At 44.5% G+C, this 19,695-nt stretch overlaps 2 protein-coding genes and 1 long non-coding RNA gene across 4 annotated transcripts in view; 2 read left to right on the top strand and 1 right to left on the bottom strand.

The window, feature by feature from the left end:
• The window catches only part of LOC126987761 (protein grainyhead-like), a 387,307-nt gene extending 382,134 nt beyond the window's left edge, over positions 1 to 5,173 (top strand). Inside the window, exons 16-17 of the mRNA XM_050845053.1 lie at positions 75 to 139; positions 348 to 5,173. Coding sequence (XP_050701010.1) covers positions 75 to 139; positions 348 to 480 — 198 coding nt within the window. The 3' untranslated portion in view covers positions 481 to 5,173. The remainder of the gene's footprint in view (positions 1 to 74; positions 140 to 347) is intronic.
• Positions 5,174 to 5,553: 380 nt separating this feature from the next.
• LOC126987760 (uncharacterized) lies at positions 5,554 to 18,685 on the top strand. Of its 2 annotated transcripts, XR_007741145.1 has the most exons (6): positions 5,554 to 5,616; positions 11,261 to 11,404; positions 12,882 to 12,993; positions 15,506 to 15,691; positions 16,936 to 17,141; positions 18,523 to 18,685. It is a non-coding gene; the product is annotated as an uncharacterized LOC126987760 (long non-coding RNA). The 2 variants fall into 2 exon arrangements; XR_007741144.1 differs by lacking the exon at positions 18,523 to 18,685 and having other exon boundaries at positions 16,936 to 17,774.
• Positions 7,065 to 10,567, bottom strand: LOC126987758 (SET and MYND domain-containing protein 4-like). Its single transcript, XM_050845051.1, has 5 exons — positions 10,404 to 10,567; positions 9,285 to 10,135; positions 9,045 to 9,166; positions 8,346 to 8,831; positions 7,065 to 7,941 (listed from the first exon to the last, which is right to left on the bottom strand). Exons 1-5 carry the CDS (start codon positions 10,550 to 10,552, stop codon positions 7,258 to 7,260), a joined length of 2,292 nt encoding a protein of 763 aa, XP_050701008.1. The 5' UTR covers positions 10,553 to 10,567; the 3' UTR covers positions 7,065 to 7,257.
• Positions 18,686 to 19,695: the final 1,010 nt, after the last annotated feature.

Below are 19,695 nucleotides of genomic sequence, written 5' to 3'. Positions count from 1 at the left end.
CTTCTGTGTGGAAACATAGATCAAATCAGTCAGACTCTCCATGATGTTATATTGACTCTTGTGTTTCCCCGCAGATCGAGGAAAAGTACAAAATCCCAACACAAACCATCAAAAACATATACCGGAAAAATAAAGTCGGGTAAGTGTTTTGTTTGTTTGTTTATTGATGAGGATATAAATCTGTTTGTAGCAAATTTGTCCTTTGCTTCTCCTCCCAGATGTGGCGAGTTATTACCTGCGGCCTCATGTTCCCTGTTTTATTTAATATACATGTGCCCTCTCAGGTGTTGGTTAGTGCTTGTCGCCTCAGCTCCCCTTCTTTACCCAGTGTCTGTTTGCCCCCGCAGCGTGATGGCGAAGGTGGACGACGAGATGCTGCGCCACTACTGCAACGAAGACCTGTTCCTGATGGAAGTCCAGCACCGCGACGCCGACAGTTACGACCTCACCCTTATAGAGCTGACGGGAGTGGAGCACTGAGCAAGCCATGACCCCTCACGCTGCCATGCCCTGCATGCTGCACGAAGCCAAATCCGGCAAAGAAACTTACATATTGATTCTCAAGGAAGGCACGTGAACAGACCAGCCCGGACGTCCCATCCTCTTGGGCGTCTGTCGTGCATAGTTTTATAATTCTTGGTGGTAATGACCATCCCCAAAGCCGAAGGAATATTATGTTTCTCTTGATATTAAAAGATAACAAATATATATTATACATGTAAGAAATGAGGGAAGGACTCATACAGGACTGGTGATTTTATGGAACCTGAGGTGAGCATTACCGTCCATCGTGACTGTGTGGTGGCCCCCGAGCACCGTCCCAGCCAGACACTGTTGCTGCTGCTGCTGCAGCTGGGATGTTTAGTTTTAGAGTTTACTGATTATGCCGTTTAGTGGCCATGCTGTAATAAATAATACTACGGCACAAGACAGTTGGGCAGCAGTGCACCTGAGGGGGCAGCAGGGTGATGCGGCTCCAGCAGGTGTGACCCAGACGCAGAGGGACAGGCCACCGTTCCCTCCCTCATGAAGGTTGTGGTGTTGTGACCCGTGCAAGGCTCACGACCCGGGCCACCTCCGCTCATCCTTGGGTTCACCGGTGAGTTGGTAGATAATTTTATGTATTATTGCCTGTATGAAATCAAATTTATTTTAAGTCACGAGTAAGACATAGCTATAACGCTGTTTACAGGGTATGTAATGCCTTAAAACCTTATAAAATGTTAATGCATACGCTAAGATTGAGCTGTTTTTAACACTTCTTGTCATTCATTCACCGGAACGTTTTTTGTGTTATTGTAATGTATGATGTACTGACCTTAGGTAGTTAGTGACCTGCCTGTAGCGGACGGTTGATCTCTGATGGCCGAGGGTCACGGTAAACACTGTGTACAGATAAAATCTGGTGTTAATTCATTGCTTTATATTGATGACGTCACCGTTGATGTACACGTGACATCCATGCGAGCCACTCATCTTGCCAACGTGCCTTTGTTTTAAGTGTCTTCCACGAGAGTGCCATAACACAAGCGATGACTGACTGCCGCCGTCATCGTGCCCGACACGAATTAGGAGTACTCAGTGGTTTTGTTCTGACCTGAAACTGGCTCCTGCTGGCGGGTGGGAGCAGGTGAGGGCCCCCGCCCCGCCCCTGTGATCCTCTACTCCTCTCGAATGCCAAATGCTACTTTCTTACGTAATTTGATGCTTTGTGTTCCATTCATACTTTTATTCTTATGCAAACCCATTGAGCAAGGACGATTTGAAGGGTGACCGATGATTTACTTCAGAAATTAACGAAATGATGACTGAGACACTACACACAAGCGCACACACGCACACGCGCGCACACACACACGCACACACACACATACACACACACACACACACACACACACTGAGACAGGTCTGTGTGCTTCTCAGTCTATAGTTGTCATCCACATCGTCCTGCCTGTTCCCCTTCTCTCTCTGATGATACACAGTTGGTGTCCTTTTCACCGTTTCAAAGACAACCCTTGTTATCCCATCCCAAAATCATCCTCCGTTGTGTCTACTCCTGTCGTCACTACTTTCCCCACCTCCCTTCCTCCTCCCCCATCATTTCTTCCTCTTCCTCTGTACAACCTTTACACTGCCAGCAGCTATCAAAGTATCCACTACTTGTTGAAAAGTTTCTTTACTTAATCTTCTTCACGACTCACTAGATTAACAAAATGGATTTAATTTTGTTTCCAAATAATTGCCTAAGATTGAACTTTGCCAAGCTAGAAGCAAATTTATGTACTTTAATTTGAAAATTGTGTCTACGTAATAAAAGACTGTAGTTTTAGTGCATAAGTAAGAGTAGGGTTAGCTCCTGATGTGCTTCTTCATCGTCCCGGCATTCCTTCCTGTCTACTACTACTAATTTCAAGTTTAGCTTAGCAAGTGAGGACCGGTGGCTGCTGGCACGTCCAGCGCGGTGTTGGTCAATACCTGTTGTACAACATTGTCAAACTGAAATTTTATTCAGCAAGTTTTAATTTTACTTTTAGTAACAGACTTGTATGATACACAAACTAGGCTTAATAATATGTACATATGAACATTGCTTTAATTATTTGTGTTTTTTAGCATAATATATATCAATAGCTCGTAAGTTTGTGTGTAAGTGTGAACCTGAGTGGCGATGATTTACTTGTTGAGGATATTTGTTACTATAGTTTTGTAAGAAGATGACTATATTGTGTAAATAGAAGTGGGCGCCCCGCCCAAACCTTCGCCTGCCGCTTACGGTAAACTTATGAGACAGACTGTGTTGGGCTCAACCAAAACAGTTTCTCTTCCCGAAATCCCTCTGGAGTCTCAAAACGCAGGAATCCTTACCTTGAAATTTGAATGTTATCAGTTTGAACGGTATTGCTGATGTGGCATTTTAATAGATAATTGAGTTGGGTCTTTCAATCTTGAATTGGAACTGATTTAAAATGTGACTGACTGCAAACCCCAATAACGGTTGGCCGAGGTCTTGTCATAAAGTAAGTTTCCCCTTCACCAGCCTTCCGCAGCTCACCGCGGCTGGAACCTGCCTTAAGTTTTGTACTGATTAGTTACCGTAAAACTCGTGTTTGTTCTTTTTATTTATGTCTGACTTGGATGTCTCTCTGAACAGTAGATTGATATTAGTTGATGACAAGCTCTGTAGCAAGCTTTCTCCCCTCCAACTCACGCCTTCACCCAGTCCTCCACCAGTGGCTGTGTTCGAGACCTTCATGTAGCTGTTTATCTTTCAACCATCACTGCAATAAGCAGCTCATCAGTGCTCTCAGAGGCCCAAGGTATTCTTTGGTCCCTCAGGCAGCGGGATAAACTTGTGTTCAAGGGCCTCGCTGCAGCTGACGGGAGGGCGAGCGCAGGACAGCAGCGTGAGTGTACTGTTCTGTTTCATGGGATTCCATGTGGCTCTTACTCAGTTTTCACCCGGTACCTAGATATTATAAGATTCTCAGAGGCATGTTTGACATTTTTTCTGCCAAACTTACCATGCTGCATCTCTCTAATAACCCAGTTCGTTTGTTTTAGAGGCCATGGAAGGTGTTTGCTTAATCGTTAGGGCTGCCTTCACAACGAAGCCCAGCTGCTGCGTGGCCATCTTGACTGGCGCCTCACCAGGCTTGTGGGCGGCGCCATGTAGCGCAAAACTACAGTCTTATCCATAGCTCAGCGGCGGCGGGCTGCGTTGAATAGGAATCAGTACAGATCACCTCCTTCACCCAACAGCAAAAAAAAAACAAAAAAACAAAAAAAAAATCATTTTCAGATTTGTCTTTCGATTACAGATAATTTGATTCCTTCGTGTTGCCGTCACAGTCTCGTGCTGCGTTCAAAATTACTTAAAAGCCTAACAATTACCGTCTGGAGGTGTGACGGAGAGACTCCTTCTTGTGACTGGTCCTTGTAATTGGGTTCGCCTGCTGCCCGTGTCCAGCATAGTACTGTTAAGTAATATAGTGCCAATATTTCTATGTTGTAGATCTACTAGGTCTGCGCTCATTGCCTTTCAAAGGTCTCGTATTTTCTTGGACTTTCCGCACACCCTCGCTGACCCCCCAAGTACCTTCTGCGGCGTCAGTACACGTGATAGTACAACGAGGCGGCCTGGCCCTGGCCCGCCCCGACGCCGCGCCAGACAAGGGCTCCTGCTCACCACACCTTCGCGTCGTCCGTGGTCACACCTGAGCTCCAGCACATTGTTGGGGAGGGTTGTGGACTGTCCGTCTCACAATATTCAAGGCCACACAGAAACACCCATCAAGCCAGAGTAACCGATGCCTCGTGGAGATGCGTCTATTTTTACAGGAACGAAACGAAATATTAGTAGAAACTATTTTTATATAGACATTATCCACAATACGTATCATAAGCCTTATGCAAGCTTAGTAAAGGACTGACGCCCTTAGTGTGCCTAAAATTCGTGTCCGCCGCGGGTTCATGCGACGTCGTCGCCGGGGTAAGGTTGTGATTCGTTTGGACTGGAAGGGCGTAGAGCGACGGGTGCGGAAACCTCTTGTCAGTGGTCTTATTATTTATTGTCTCCCTGAGGTCGGCCTGTGCATCACTCGCCTAAAGTCAGCCCTGCCCTTTTCTGTTCGATTGGTTGCCAAGCACTCTGAACACACCTTGATGAAACCGACGCAGGGAAAGTGTGAACAACGAGCAAAATCGATGCAGCCTTTTCTGTCCCGTCAGCCTGGTCGGTGTGTCCCCCAAACGATGTTGAGGATCTCATAAAACTGTTGATCATGCCAGATTGTGTGTAGGATAATGTGTTGTTATTATGATTCATATTTTTGTATTGATATCTGATGTAATCAGTAAATTTTATCTATTGGTCAATATTGACTTCTGAGTTTATCACGAGAAGGAGCCATGTGTGTGAGGGTCCCGGAAGGTACCCAAGCGACGCCGCAGGCCGCCACAGTGACTGTCAGGCTTGTCGGCACGTCAGCTGCCGTTCACTCACAAGACACGGTTGATGTTAATCCTTTTTCATTGATATTTGACAAAAGACAGGCCTGAAGAGCTCACTGAGGCGGCGTAGAAGACGGCGGCCCTGACGGTGATTGCCAAGGGCTTCTGTCGGCCGCGTGTGGCGTAATGTTGTACAGAAATTTGAATAAAAATATGGCATAAACGTTTGTTTCAATAAATGTGACTAACTTTTCGTATGACCACCTAGTTTAACTTCGCACAACTAGGTAAGATAGTCAACGTAAAGCAGCCTCGGGTTGCCCAGGAGTTGTTCACAGGCCTGTGCTTCCCTTGGGTTACTTTGGGACGCTCATTCAGTGTCCGACGCCACTACAGAATACTGTCATGCAAATCTTGCTGTCATGGATTCATTCTTTCACCCAACTTCATGGTAAGTACTCACCTTTCTCTTTTCCAGTGTACTATTATTGATCAACATTTGTATTTGTTTCACGTAGTTAAGGTCAGATGATAGTTTTTAGTTAGCCCAAGAAATTACGTTTTCTGTCATTTCAAGAATGGCTCGACGCCTCAGTCCATCCCCGGCTGGCTGACGAGGCGGGTGTGCCACGGCGGCGGCGAGGGAAGCAGCATCCACCGCGCCAGGTGAGTGACGGAGCCATCCCGTTGCGTGTTGACATCTTCAGGAAGGTTTGCTCACTCCTATGCATTAGAGTGTCGTGTGTCGGTGCGGCTACAGACGACCAGGGGAGGATGAGACGATCGTGGCCTGCTGAGTGGTCGTCGTGGTTCGTGAATCATTCCCTTTATCGCCGCGCTGGGTGAGCAGTGTGGTCTGCTGTACACCACTGACATGACTGAGGCAACAGTAAGCTGGATGAGTGTTTTGCGTCCCGTACACATGGTTTAAAGACCCGTCACCCGGCAACAGGCTCACCGCAGCGACACACAAACGAACACACGCGCTCAGGTAACGAGTAGTACCATCGTCGTCTGCACCAAACGAGCGTTGCAATGCGAAGCCGCGGAATGAAGCTCCGGAGCATAAGATATCGTGTGAACGGGGAATCACCCTCGTCAGGCTACAGATAATAGGCCCTGAAGGCGTTCTTGCATATTATGTCTACCCTGGACACTCGATCACTGCAGCACGCAAGTCTCCACCACCCGGGTCCATGAACAGGTCGAACCTCTCACACGTATACCAAATAGAGACATGACTTGATTGTTTTATGATGCCGATAAGTTTAGATCATATCATAATTTTTATTGCAGAAAGTAACGACGAAACTGACCGTGTTTAATGATAGGTTACGGGAAGAAGAAGCCTGGCCTGTCGTCACACACTCTTCATTACCTAACAAGGCCCGAAAGTGTAAAAGACATGTTCCTCCTGGTGGATGTATAAGGATTCTAACGGTGAGTCCATGAACCAGTAATGTACGTAATGAATGTTTTGAGTTTCAATTTAAAAAGTTGCATAACGCGGCTGGTGGTAGTAGTGGCATGGAATATAGTAGGATGTCTTAGTCGCGGGGTAACGTATAGTTTTTCTTCTATACATATAACGTAGTAATTTAAGTAATTGTAAAAATGTTATTGTCGCAGTTTAAAAATTCAACATTAATTCATCTTTCACTGGAACAAAGTTAATACTCTATATACATAGATGTTTTACCTCGAAATCTGTATATAACCAGTTATTTTAAGGGGGCAGTAAATCAAATGCCTCGGAACACTCGACTGGCGCAGATAAACATTGAATACCGAAAAGCGGATCATGCATAAATTTTCCTGCCATAAACTCCCTTACGAGCAAGCGTCGAGGCGGGAACGATCACCCACCGACACCCCCGTCCTTGTTGTATTTATCTAGGTACGTCGATCAGCTTAAGTTGTGAAGGAGCTTATGGCTTTCTCAATGATGTAGCGTTAGATGTTTGGCCTTACCGCTTCATAGTGAATAAACTCTTAACTGGTAAATCAGGTAATTGCTTCGAGTAACCATTATTTTAGTGTAATATTCCATTGCCGTCCTCTACATACGGACGCGTACCTTTGACTCATTTTTATTTGGCGAAGTACACACAATATCTTCTTGTGATTTTTTATTATTGAAGTTCACAAAGCTTTCCACAGACATAACGAACAAATGGAAACCAGCCAATAGTAACGAAATAAACAATTAACTAAACATCACCCAGTAGGAAAAGCTCTACCCCGTTATTAGAACAACCGAAGCACCTTAAGTTTCGTTGTAACTAAAATCACAATCTCTGGTGGCACTCAGGAAACCATACAGTCTTGCCAGTTTTCTCCCTTGACGAAGGCAGAGTTGCCCTCCCTGAGACGCACGGAGTGGAGGAGGCTCTGCGTGGCGATGTGGCCGTGGGTTGGCAGCAGCACGTAGGTGTCGTACACGTAAAGCAACTCCTCTATGGCCGCCACGTCCTCGTTCGTGTCGGTCCCATCCATGAAGCGGGGGACGCGAAGCATGTACTCCCTCAGGGCATTGTCCAATCTTTCTTTCACTTTAGAATAGTTGTAGGCAACCACCCCGGGCCGCCCCTCAACTGGCCCATCGCGATCGTAGGAAATGTTACAGTCATCGCACTTCTGTGTCTCCTCGGGCACTGCCTCCTGACACACGACGCATCGGAGCTCGTCGACTAATTTTTTGGGCAGACTGCGCGGCCAGTTGCCCAGACACGCCTTGCAGTAGCAAATAAAGTGGTAGCGTGACTGCAGAATCAACGCGCGGTCCTCCAGTGACCTTTGGTAGAGGTTGGCGTATTGGCGCGTGATCGGGGTGCCGGCGGGGATGCGGCGGCAGGCCCTCATCACCTGCATGCGGCCGTAAGACACGCTGCCACAGGTGGAGTAGCAGGCGTGGTTGAGCAGGCTGGTGGACGGGAAGAGGGCCGTGCCGTACGCCAAGACGGGGCTGGCCGTCGACTCCACCTCTTCGTGCTGAAAGAAAATTGGATTTATTTACAAACTTCTTTCCCTCATAATGCCAACAAATTTTCACTTAGAAAATAATCTTCACTAAGAAAATACAAATGCAAGTAAAATGTTTATGGCCAGTGTGACCTACGGGTTACCAGTTTACCTTTCCCAGGTTTCCCCAGGTACCCATTTATCGACCAATCCGAAAGGGAGGATGAACAGCTGGGTGAGCTACACGCCGACTGCCCGGGCCGGGATTCGAACCCGGGCCCGAGGAGTAGTAGCCAGGCACGCTGACCACTAGACCACGGAATAGCTAAGGTAGCTATAGCTAAGGTAGAATCTCGTCAATTATCATGAAACTAGCATCTACCAAAGTCATCCAATGATCTATAACTATTCACCATTTTGTTTATAAGACAAACCTGCATCTCGCCAATTGTATCTGCATTGCACCAAAGGGTCATCATATGGTGCATCAGCATGGCGCCAGTAAAGATCAAATCGTCCTCCGTGACCTCGATCTTTTTCCCAGACTCGTCCACGAAGTACTCCTCGCTCAGAATCAGGAGCTTCAGAAGGACGAAGGCCTCCATGGTTCTCTTGAGCAGGTCGTTTGCGCCCCTCTTCTTCCTGTTGGTGACCAGGTTGTACACAGTCCGGTAGCTAGCGGAATCATACACTCCCTCTCCATCGAGTCCCCTTTCTTTCTTGCTCGTCTTACTCGCTTCCGCCAGCAGCGGAGGCACTTTCGACTTCATGTTGTGAAAACCCATCTCGGCAAACATCCTCACCGCCAGCGCCGCGTTGTTTGTCATGTTTAATCGTATCAGCGTGGGAAGGATGGAACACTCCACCTTGTGGCACCCCGCCAGGCCGTCAGAGCGACATTTCTCGCTGCAGAAAACTACCTGAAATTAGAAATAGACTACCTTTCAGTATTCTAATTCTTCCCATGGGTGAGCGTTGGTATGGCAGGATTGTTAGTGAATGAAGGCATTTGACAACGGTAACATTAATTTGACTAATTTGGAATGAGAACAGCAATGGTTGTCTAACCAGAAAGGAATAAGTGCAGTGGCATTCAGATGTAAAAAATTAACGAAATAAATAATTACGCTTACCTTGGTGCAATTAGGGCACGGGAGGGGGCTGAATGTCCTCCGGAGACAAACTGTGCAGTACTCCCAAAGAAACTTCGTATTTAGCACAGCACTGTACGCTTTGTCCACGGACAGTATTTCACCTACCAAGGAAAAGGTGGATAAAATTCAATAAAATTTTATAGACATACTAAAATTAAATAACTAGAAAGACAACTTTCTCAAATATTAATAAAAAAAAAAGTTAACGCAAGAGCTCACCAGTTTCAATGTCCCGGGTGGCCACCATGTGCCTCCCGTGCAGGGCATCGTGGTCCAAAGCCACGGCACTACTGAAGGCGGGGTACGCGGGGTTGGGCTCCGCCAGCGTGGGCGGCTCTGGGGTCTTTAACAAAAACGCGATGCAGAGGTCCTTACCCAGCGGCATCACCTGTTTGTAGTCGCCCGGCCCCCGATTCTCGCACTCGACCCGCATCGACTTCAATATCTCGACCATTAACAGAGGACACCCAAGAGCCAACACGCGGTCAATGTCCTCTATGCACTTCTTGAATTGTTGCAGAGAAAACAATAAGCGAGCTCGCGCCTCGTATGCGTGAGCGAGAGCTTTGTAGTCTCCCCATCCGTCTTCTTTAAACGGGTCTTTCTTCTGTGGGCTGGAAGAAGGGGACCTGGAGTGCACAATGTCATCCTGTTCTTGTCCCCACCGTTTGCCGTCTACTGTAAGGACTGGATGCGGTGCCTCAATCAGGCTCCTGTTGTAAAATTTCAGCGCACGGTCTCTGTCGTCAGTCTTCATAAAGGAGTTTCCCTCAACCCAGTACTTGTAAGACGCCTTAGTGATCTTATTAGAGAAGTTAAGGGTCGGTGAGAGTGTATGTACCGCTTCCTCGAGGTTCCAAATGTATTTAAACATATCTTCAAGCGGTGCAGTCCGTGTAAACACATCTGGGAACTCTTGCATAAGGCTCGGCCTCCTCGCTGCCACTTCCAGCATGAAGTCCGTCACGAGCATGTCGTAAGTCATGTCCTCAGGATCCTGAGTAGACCGAGAGGAGGACCTCGACCTCGAAGGTTCATGACCTTCAGGGCAGAAGGCAGCCATGATGAACCTGAGAGGAAAATGGAGGAAATAAGACAGATCTATGGTAGGCGACATACATCTTTAAACTACAAAATTTACAACACAGATGGCGGAGCAGTACCGTCACTTTCAGCGTCGGCTACACATACAGATCAATCTGCATTAACTAAGTTTTCACTCAGCGGAGTCGAGATATCAGACACTGATTCATAGCATCCGTTTGGGCCCCAACACCCAGCCCGCCATTGCCTATTTGTATACCTTTTTTTTACGAACGCCGCACCGAGAGTACTCACCGCTCGTGGGAAGGCGTCGCAGCAAGGTGTGGATGACGAGTGAGGCCGCGGCGCAGAGTCCAGCCTATCACTGGCTCGCTGGCCGCCCCAACGAACCCTGGTAAACATCTCGACGAGACGATTTTGTTCATGATACTGTTCCACTTCATCGTGTGTTACTATTTATTCATTCGTCTTATTATTATTATTATTATTATTATTATTATTATTATTATTATTACTTATCAATATTACCATTATTATCATCACTAATACAATTATTATTATCAGTATCGCGTTATTATCACCATTATTATCGCTTATCTTTCACTGTCTCGTTCCGTGGCCTGGTCTGGGGCCTCGCTGCTTCCTCTCGCGCTGTCTCGCCGGCCAGGGAGATCCTCCACACACACACACACACACACACTGCCAAGAAGCTTGCAGGCTATTAATCAGTCTGGAGTGTCGGATGTCTTTCAAGTGTTCAGTTTGATGTTCAAGCCTTACGTTTCCAAACATTAACGCTCTGTAGTCTATATGCATGAAAACACTAATTAACAGAGTTGCAATTTAGCTTTGGTATCAAGCTTGTCTTTATTTTTTTGTGTGTGGGTGGGTGTGGGTGTTGGTGGGTGTTTGCAAAATATATAATGGCAGAAATCGTTTAGGAGTAATCGGTTCATTGGTAGTTGTTTGCTTCGTCATCATATAGTCACCATTACTGTTATGAAGCTTAGAACTGTGCTTCCAGCTTTATCATAACTTTATTATCACTTTGTTATAAGCTTTAAAATTACAAAGCAAGCCAGAAAGCAAGAATATCTTCTCGCATAATCATGAACATTAAACTATCAATTCCTTTGCATAATCCGGTACAGTTCGCGGAGCCTCGACCCTCCCTTCGAAACAAGGCCAAGCAGCAGTTCGGCCTCACACCCTCGACGGCCGGCTCAGCGGACACTCCGGCGACGGCGTGAGGGAAGGGCGTGAAGGCGGTCACCTTGACTCGAGTGATTTCACCGGTGAGTCAGTACCCCATAAGTGCTCAGTGACAACGCCTGTTCTTATGTCTTTGGTAACATGTAGGTTGTCGTTTTCAGTAGGACACGGAAGACCAAAGGGGCTATTACACTGGGCAAATTTTCCGTGGATCTTCAGCCAAACCAAGATTTCCGCTGTCCGTGGTTTTCTGACGTGTTTATGATCTTCCAAAGCTACGGTAGAGTTCCTTGAATGATGGCGGTATTACTCACCATCACCATCAGCAACAATAACCAGAAACAAATGAAAACCACGCCAGCGGAAATCGTGGTTTGACTGAAGATCCACGGAAAATTTGTGTAATAGCTCCTTAACTATGGGCCAGTTTTACAGTCCAGCACGTTGTAAGCTTAGCCCCAACGAAACACAAAGTACGACGGAAACTCCTTGTAGCTCTGGCGTTTGGCGTTGATATAAAAATGAGGAGGAAATTTTAGGAAACCACACAAGAAATCTCTTTATTAGTTACTATCTGGTATTGAGTAGAAATGGCGGATCAGAGTGGGGAATATGGTTTCGTTTGGGCGCTTCCAATGGCTGTGTTGAACTGGCCCCATGAACTACAGAACGTGGTCACAAAAAGTCCGTGTTATGAACTCTCTCAAAACTCTGACAAATGATTTCCTCCTAGCAAAAATTTAAAGGGGCCTAAAACGAATCTGAACCGCTAAATGTTTATATGATTATTGCTCAATCTCTCTCTCTCTCTCTCTCTCTCTCTCTCTCTCTCTCTCTCTCTCTCTCTCTCTCTCTCTCTCTCTCAGGTCCTATATAAAACTCTGGAAGGGAATTTTATCTATATATGTAGGGAAGGGTGTGGATGGGAGCTTATGTTCTTGTGACACATTCCTAGGTGGTGGCGTGATAGCAAAAAGTTAACCCCTTCAGTACGGATTTCCTACAAGACCTCACCAAGCAACAGGAATGGAACAAAAAGTGGCTGCTACAATTCAAGGAAGAAAAATGTAAAGTCATGCACATTGGTAGGGGATATTAAGCATACCAAAACCATATGGGAAACCTCCACTATCCACCACAGAGGCAGAGAAAGACCTGGCTACCAGTGTAAGCCAAATCCGTGCCAATCGCAGCGGACGGGTTAAGATCCATTGCTCCATTGCTAGTCACAAGGCCACCGGTAATAACACTGCCCTAGAGGTTTTCCCAGCAACAGGTACTTTTACGTCACCGGTGTCCGGGCGGAGTGGAAAAATTTGGGTGGCTTTTCCGATACCCTACGCCCCTGCCCACCCAGCAGTGAATGGGTACCAGGTATTAATCGGGGGTTGTGTCCCGTCTCCTGGGGTCTGTTCCCTTCTCATATAATTACTTCCCCTTCTGTGTCTCTGCGGCATATGACCACAGATGTTGCGCCGACCAAACCAAACTATTTTTCCTCGTTTCCCTGGACAAGCATAATGTACCGAGCATATGATTAAGAGACAAAATCACTTTCAGACCCTTGATGAAGATCCTGAGGCAGTGCAAGAGGAGGTGGGCAGCTTGTGACACACTAAAATGATGCACCCCGGAGCTCTTGTGGATGTACCTTGAGGCTCCAGCTGCCAAGGTTAGTATGTTTCTCACCCTTCTGCTCCTTCTGTGGTCAAGAGTGTTTACTTGTGCCTTCATCATGCGTTTTTGTATCAGATGATGGTTCTCTGTCCTGGGTGCTTTGTAGATGTCATTGAGAAAACGTCTATAGGGGAGGGCATAGGCAATAAGGCTTAGTTGCTTGTGCATGTTTTCAAATAAGAAGGCAATAGTTTAAGGGGAGGTTGACTTAAAATTAAAACATATACATTCACTTATTCTTGAGATATATAAATAAGGGTAAGGATTTTGTTTTAAGTTAGGGAATGTTAATAGAGAAAGGAACAATGGTTTAATGGAAGAGATACTGCAAGAAAATGGGGTTAGGGTTGCCGTTGGTGAGGTTTAAGAGGGCTACTCTAAAAATTAACCCAGTAGCAGCGGGGATCATGTTTCTTAATGGTCCCTCTTAGCGAGAAAAATGAGAAAAAAATCATCACTCACGCAAACCATTTCATAATGTATATCAACGCATCTGTGATCAGTTTATGCGTCATCTATTTTGGGGGTTTATATCATGGCAAAAATTTGGCCTGTCGCTGCCACACGGTGAAGCCACAAAATTGCCCCGTCGCTGCTACCAGGTTAAAGAATGTCGCTATATGGGCTTTGTTATATCGTGTTCTCTCGGCATGCATTCACTTACAAGGAATAAAACTATGGCAATATGGCAAAAGCTTCAGGCACACACACCCATTCCTCAGGCCTTGCCATAACACCCCCACCCATAGCCATAGAATAGGAGACCAGCTCATCTCATCACCAACATGTTACGAAGGATTGATTGTCACGGAGAGGTTTATGAGAAGGTTCATGTCTCGGCAAGATTAAAAATGCAACCGAATACACTCGAGTGATGGTTAGTAGGGTTAGAAATTCAGCGTTGCCAGACTATCATACTCCAAGCATTGTATTTTTCAGTTTCTGGCCCCACAACTAATGCGAGAAAATAGACACATCAGTAATTAACCATTTCGACGGTAACTATTAACCCAGTAGCAGCGGGGATCACGTTTCTTAATGGTCCCTCCAAGCGAGAAAAATGAGAAAAAATCACCCCTCACACAAACCATTTCATAATATATATCAAAGCATTTGTGACCAGATTATGTATCATCTATTTTGGGGGTAAATATCATGGCACAAATTTGACCCGTCGATGCTACCGGGCTCATGAATCTAGCTTTTGGAGTGGAGGGGATAATTTTGGGGTAGGATATTGGTAAATGTAATAGGCTGAGGACGATTATCAGGCAACGCTGGCTAGAATATGAGTGATTGAGAAATAAATGTAACTGATCACTACCATAATCACTGTGAATTGCCAGCCACCTAGTCCATAAAAAGACTTGACTATTATAAGATTCAAATGTCAAAAAAGGAGTGTTGTGTTTTTACATCTTCATATCTTTTCTTACCAAATTCTGATAGACCATTAACTTCTACTTATTTTTATTTCACTTTTGCTTTTTCATATGACAGACAGCTGATACTAGTGGGGAAGAAAGGGGGAAAGAATGGGAAAAGAAAGGCAAGATTGAGATGAGATTTTGGGGAGGATTTAACCCGGTAGCAGCGACGGGCCAAATTTGTGGCTTTACCATGTACCAGCGATGGGCCAAATTTTTGCCATGATTTAAACCCCCCAAAACAGATGATGCATAAACTGATCACAAATGCATTGATATATATTATGAAATGGTTTGCGTGAGTGATGATTTTGTCTCATTTTTCTCGCTTAGAGGGAAAGGCCTTTAAGAAACATGATCCCTGCAGCTACCGGGTTAATAGTTCTGAGTACTTTATAGTAGTAGTAGTAAAAGTATGGATGAGAGAGAAACAGGAACTTAAAGGGAGTTTGAAGAAAGAAGAGGGAAGAAAGAAACTGCTAAGGGAAAGATCATGTGATGGTGGCCGTAGAGCCTGTCTTTAGATATTCCAATAATCAGTAATACTATTCTAATTGTTCATTGATTTAATTTTTACAAATGCTAGACAACTCATCAGTCAGGAAGGAACTTTATCCTGGCCATATGGACAAAGGGAAGAATGGGCTACTTAAACATCAAAATTTCTATATTATTAGTTATTTGCTTGTGCTAAAGATTTCAGTTCGATATTTTTTAAGTTTGATTGTCTTTCCATATTCATAGGTTACTCTGGAGTATGCAAAATATCTCTCTTACAACCATGGAAGGTTTGGCATCTATCGCGATCAGTTCTTCACTTACCTCAGCTGGACCGGGCAGTGGTTGTGCATATCTATTATTAACACTGTAGCAGCGAAGGGCCAAATTTGTTCCATGATATAAACCCCCAAAAATTGATGATACATAATCTGATCACAAATGCTTTGTGCGAGGGGTATTTTTTTCTCATTTTTCTCGCTTGGAGGGACCATTAATAAATATGATCCTCGCTGCTTCCGGGTTAATTTTACATTCTGATGAACATTTAAACAATTGTGATATGATAGTTTTTGTCTACAGGAATGGAGTAATGAAGGAAGTGGAAATGAGATGTTGGAGAGCAATATAGGGAGAGACAAGAATGGCAATGCAGGGAACATCAGCGGTGGACAAGAACATGAGCAAAAGGAACATCTGAAGCTTGGTGTATGCATCCTGTGCAGGCCTCACAACAAACAGAAAAGACTGTTAAGAAACTGAAAGCAGGTAGGTGCTCAGATTTAATGTCCTGTTTGAGCACAAATATCACCTTCACATAAGCAGCTCTTCATGGTGACTGTTCCATCCACTTTTCTTGATGCACATCGTGTATTATTGGACCAGTTCATTACCTTTAACCTTTTAAGCGCTTGATTAAACTTTATTCTTTCATGTGTTCAGACGTTAGTTTTATCTAATAATTTATCAATTTTCTGAAATCTATCCGTATTTACTCTGGGTTTCAGAGGCTGTTATACCATTTTTGGGGAATATTATTTTAACAAAGTGTCAGATAAGGATCATGATTTGGTAAAACTAGTTTCAGACCTTGCCCTATTTTGAGCACTGATTTATTAACAAGATGTGGATAATTAAGGCTGTTATATGAGTAACGTCATGATAACGAAGCTAGCAAACATTGCTGAGGAGACAGCAGTGCGGGCCTTCAAAGTGGCCAGCAAAATATCAGGCACAAGATTCACTCACTTTGTAGCAGCACCGAGCCCCTTGCCCTACCACATCCGTTTTGTCTTTTCATTTCCAAATCAGCTTAGAGAATCTTGATTTAGCTCCCCAGTCACCTAATCAGCCTGCCAGCAGAGTGACCCAACATCTCCGCTGCTGTGTTCACGGCCGGAAGACTCCGGCATCAGTGCCAGACACTGTAATATGTTGCCCTCCCAGAGCATGCGCACAACACCATCTTCTCAGCAATGATTTCTGGTCTCGAAATAGAAAACAATTCATTTCCCAGGCTTTATCATTCCTGAAAGTGCCTTAATTATCTGCCATTACAGTCATTCCAGAAGATTTACACAACAGCTTCTTAAAGACCATGTAGTGATCGAGGGCTCTATTCATTATTACATATATTTCCTTGACTAATCAACAAGGGCATTTGTACATGTTGAAATGGTCTTAGGAACATTATATTCCTGATGGTTATATATATCCATCAGACTGCCCATAAATTTTTGTTGACCTTTTAAGTGGTTAGTATAGTGTATAGGATGTGGAGAGCATTAGCAAGAAAAACTGCCCAAGTCCAAAATACCTAAAAGAGGCTTCGGAGAAAAGGTAAACGTTTTAAAGTTAAATCAAACAAAATGACTGTCCAGATATTTATTAGACAACTGTGTAGATTTTACAAGGCAGAATGAGAAAGAGATCACCTAAGTAGTAGTATCACATCATGATTACTGATTAAGCTGCAGTGTCCTCGGTCTGTGTGTAACTCTCGCTTCTTTCAGATGCAGCAGCCTTCAGCGGGACTCGTGTGCTGGCCAGTATGGAGAGATGCCTTGCAAGGGGCGGAGGGGAGATCCTGCCTTCACCTGAACTTCATGCCTGTCAGGAAGAAAAATATGAATTTAACAATTCGTCTAAGTCTTAAAACTCAATAAGCTGTGTGGCTTGTGATTGAAGGCAGTTCAGTTTTCTGCTTCCAATACTAAAGGTTAATATGAATATAACTTTTACTATGAAGTGCTCAACACCAATCATCTGTAACAATGAAATCCCAGTAATGAAAAGGACTAATCCATATTGATGTAGTGACCTGCCTGATGTTGAAAGTCCCCCACAACCCAATTTTCTTTCAATAGTGGCCAGCTGGTTAGTGGAGTGACTTCCCATTTGGCTGGTCACGGGCTCAATCCAGGTGATAACATTTGTTTCTCCCTTTACTGGCCTGGAAAAGTTGAATTTTGTCTCGAATTCCACTTCCCACATCTTCCACATGACCTCTATATGTCACAAAACACAGGAGAAACTATTCCAGACCAAGAAAGGAGGAACAAATGTTACCGTCACCGGGCATCAAACCTGTAACCAGCCGGATGGGAAGCCAGTCTGCCCAAAGATTTGCCCCACTGAGTGAGTGGGTTTTGGGGGGCTTTCCTCATCAAGAATCTATTAGCCGTAATAAACCTCAAACTAATATACCCCTTGCCAACACAAGCTTACTTATGAAGTGTCTGTGATTTAACATTCTTTGATATATGATGAACAGGACATCACTTGAGGCAAAAGTTTCTTATTGTGACAATAAATGATTGGTCCTGCCAATACATTTTGTGAATACATGCTAGTGTGCTTATGACTGGACCTTATGGTTAAGTCATGCAATACAATAAAAATACTAACTTCTTATATCTGGTAGGGTTTGGATATGATATTTGGTAGATGTGTTACTAGCTTATGAGGGGCAATTTGCTTACTTAACAAGGTGGGACTGGGTTACTTTACAGGGTGGCCTCAAGATGATATACACGGCGAGATTGAGTTATTACTTTGTATGGTGGGATTAGGTTACCTACATCATTCTTAACCTGGGGAGCTCATAGCCCTGGAGGTAAGCGAGGGAAATCTAAGGTACAAAACGGTTCTCAAAACGCTGTGGATTTCAAGTAGTGGAGCATGAACTTCTTGTATATAGCATCTGTCCAATTCATTCACAGTTACCACAGCAAACTTATTTAATCCATATAGACAGACTAGTTATAATGCATTAGCTTGGAGTACATCAAAGAGTAATGTTTTCCCTCATACTTCAGAAAAAAAAACTTAAGGGTTACTACTCGGGCTTGCTTAAAAATTATTACTCAAGGGTTACTCAATTACTCTGGTATTAAACACTCAAGGGCCACTACTCAGTTTGTTTGGGAACTTTATACAGTGAAATTGAGTCGCTTTATATAATAGGTTTGGGTTACTTTCTGTGGTGGGACTGGGTTACTTGGAGTATAATTTGGAGTATAATTTTGATATCTAAAGAACCAACATATATTCCTCTTCAATATCAGCAATATTATTCTAGTTTCCGAATTTTAAAACAGAAGATTTGGGCTCACCGACCTCTTGCAGACTCCTCCCATCACACGAAGCATTTAAAGTCCATGGGCCACGTACATCATTTCGTTGCTGCTGGGTTGCTGCTGGACTTATCCTCTCCCCAGTTCACCCATCAGTCTGCCTCCAAGCGCCATTCCCCCGACCATCAAGACTGCAAGGATAAAATGAAATTAATAAATCTGAAGATAAACTTAAATTTTCATATGCAACCCATCATAGTTATCAAAATAGGGTAGAACAGGCCCGTAGCCATAACGTAATGGTCGTGGGGGGCCTATTTCTATTGCAGAATGGATTTTTTTACACTTCTTTGTACACACAGGTAAAGTTTGGGGCACACGATATAGCTGCGGATGGCCTCTGTGCTTATCTGTGTCGTATTAGCCCTTGAGTCTGTGGCGGGAAGAACCCATTACACAGGGATAGTACACTTCATCGTCCTCCAGGTTTCCCCAGGTACCCATTTATCGACCACCTCGAACGGGAGGATCAACAGTTGGGTTAGTTGCACGCCGACTGCCCAGGCCCGGATTTCTTTGCTTGGCACGCTAGCCACCGCACCACGGAGGAGTATCAATTTACTGTAGAATATCTTTTACATGAAACAGAATTACACCATGACTAAACCTTCACCGAACATGTAGCTATATTAAAGCGAATCCTATGTCACGAAAAGTAATAAATCTGCAGCTTTTTTTATTTTCTATTGTATATTTCCCTTGTCCTAAGACTTCCTATATGCATCTAAGTGAAGAACTTCAGGTGGGGGAAGGACTAATGAGTCTTTCGGGGACTAGGCTCTTCCGTGGCAATGGGTGTGGGTTAGAAGCAGCCTCATTTTTGTGTGTTCATGGCAAGGGGTAAGGGGGAGTTGGTAAGAAGGGGAAAGGAGATAAAGAACAAGTGGAAAGGAGGAGGAGGAGAAAATGGAACATGTCAGTAAAGGTCCGTCCAGTATAACAATTAAGGCTACAAATGAAGAGGGAGGGAACAATAAACGTAAATCGGTTTTCGTCCACAAACGGATACCACATTAAATTAAAGTACGTCAATACTCGCTAGGATAATAAATCAAATCGAGATGTACGGTAACTATTTTCGACCTTCCCCGCAGCCTTATGAACAACCTCATGGTAAAATGGGGCAGCTTCTGGCCG

Source organism: Eriocheir sinensis, chromosome 66 (genome assembly GCF_024679095.1).
Source record: "Eriocheir sinensis breed Jianghai 21 chromosome 66, ASM2467909v1, whole genome shotgun sequence".
NCBI lineage: Eukaryota > Metazoa > Arthropoda > Malacostraca > Decapoda > Varunidae > Eriocheir > Eriocheir sinensis.
Note: the sequence above shows the minus strand (reverse complement) of the source record. Positions and strands in the feature narration are given on the sequence as shown.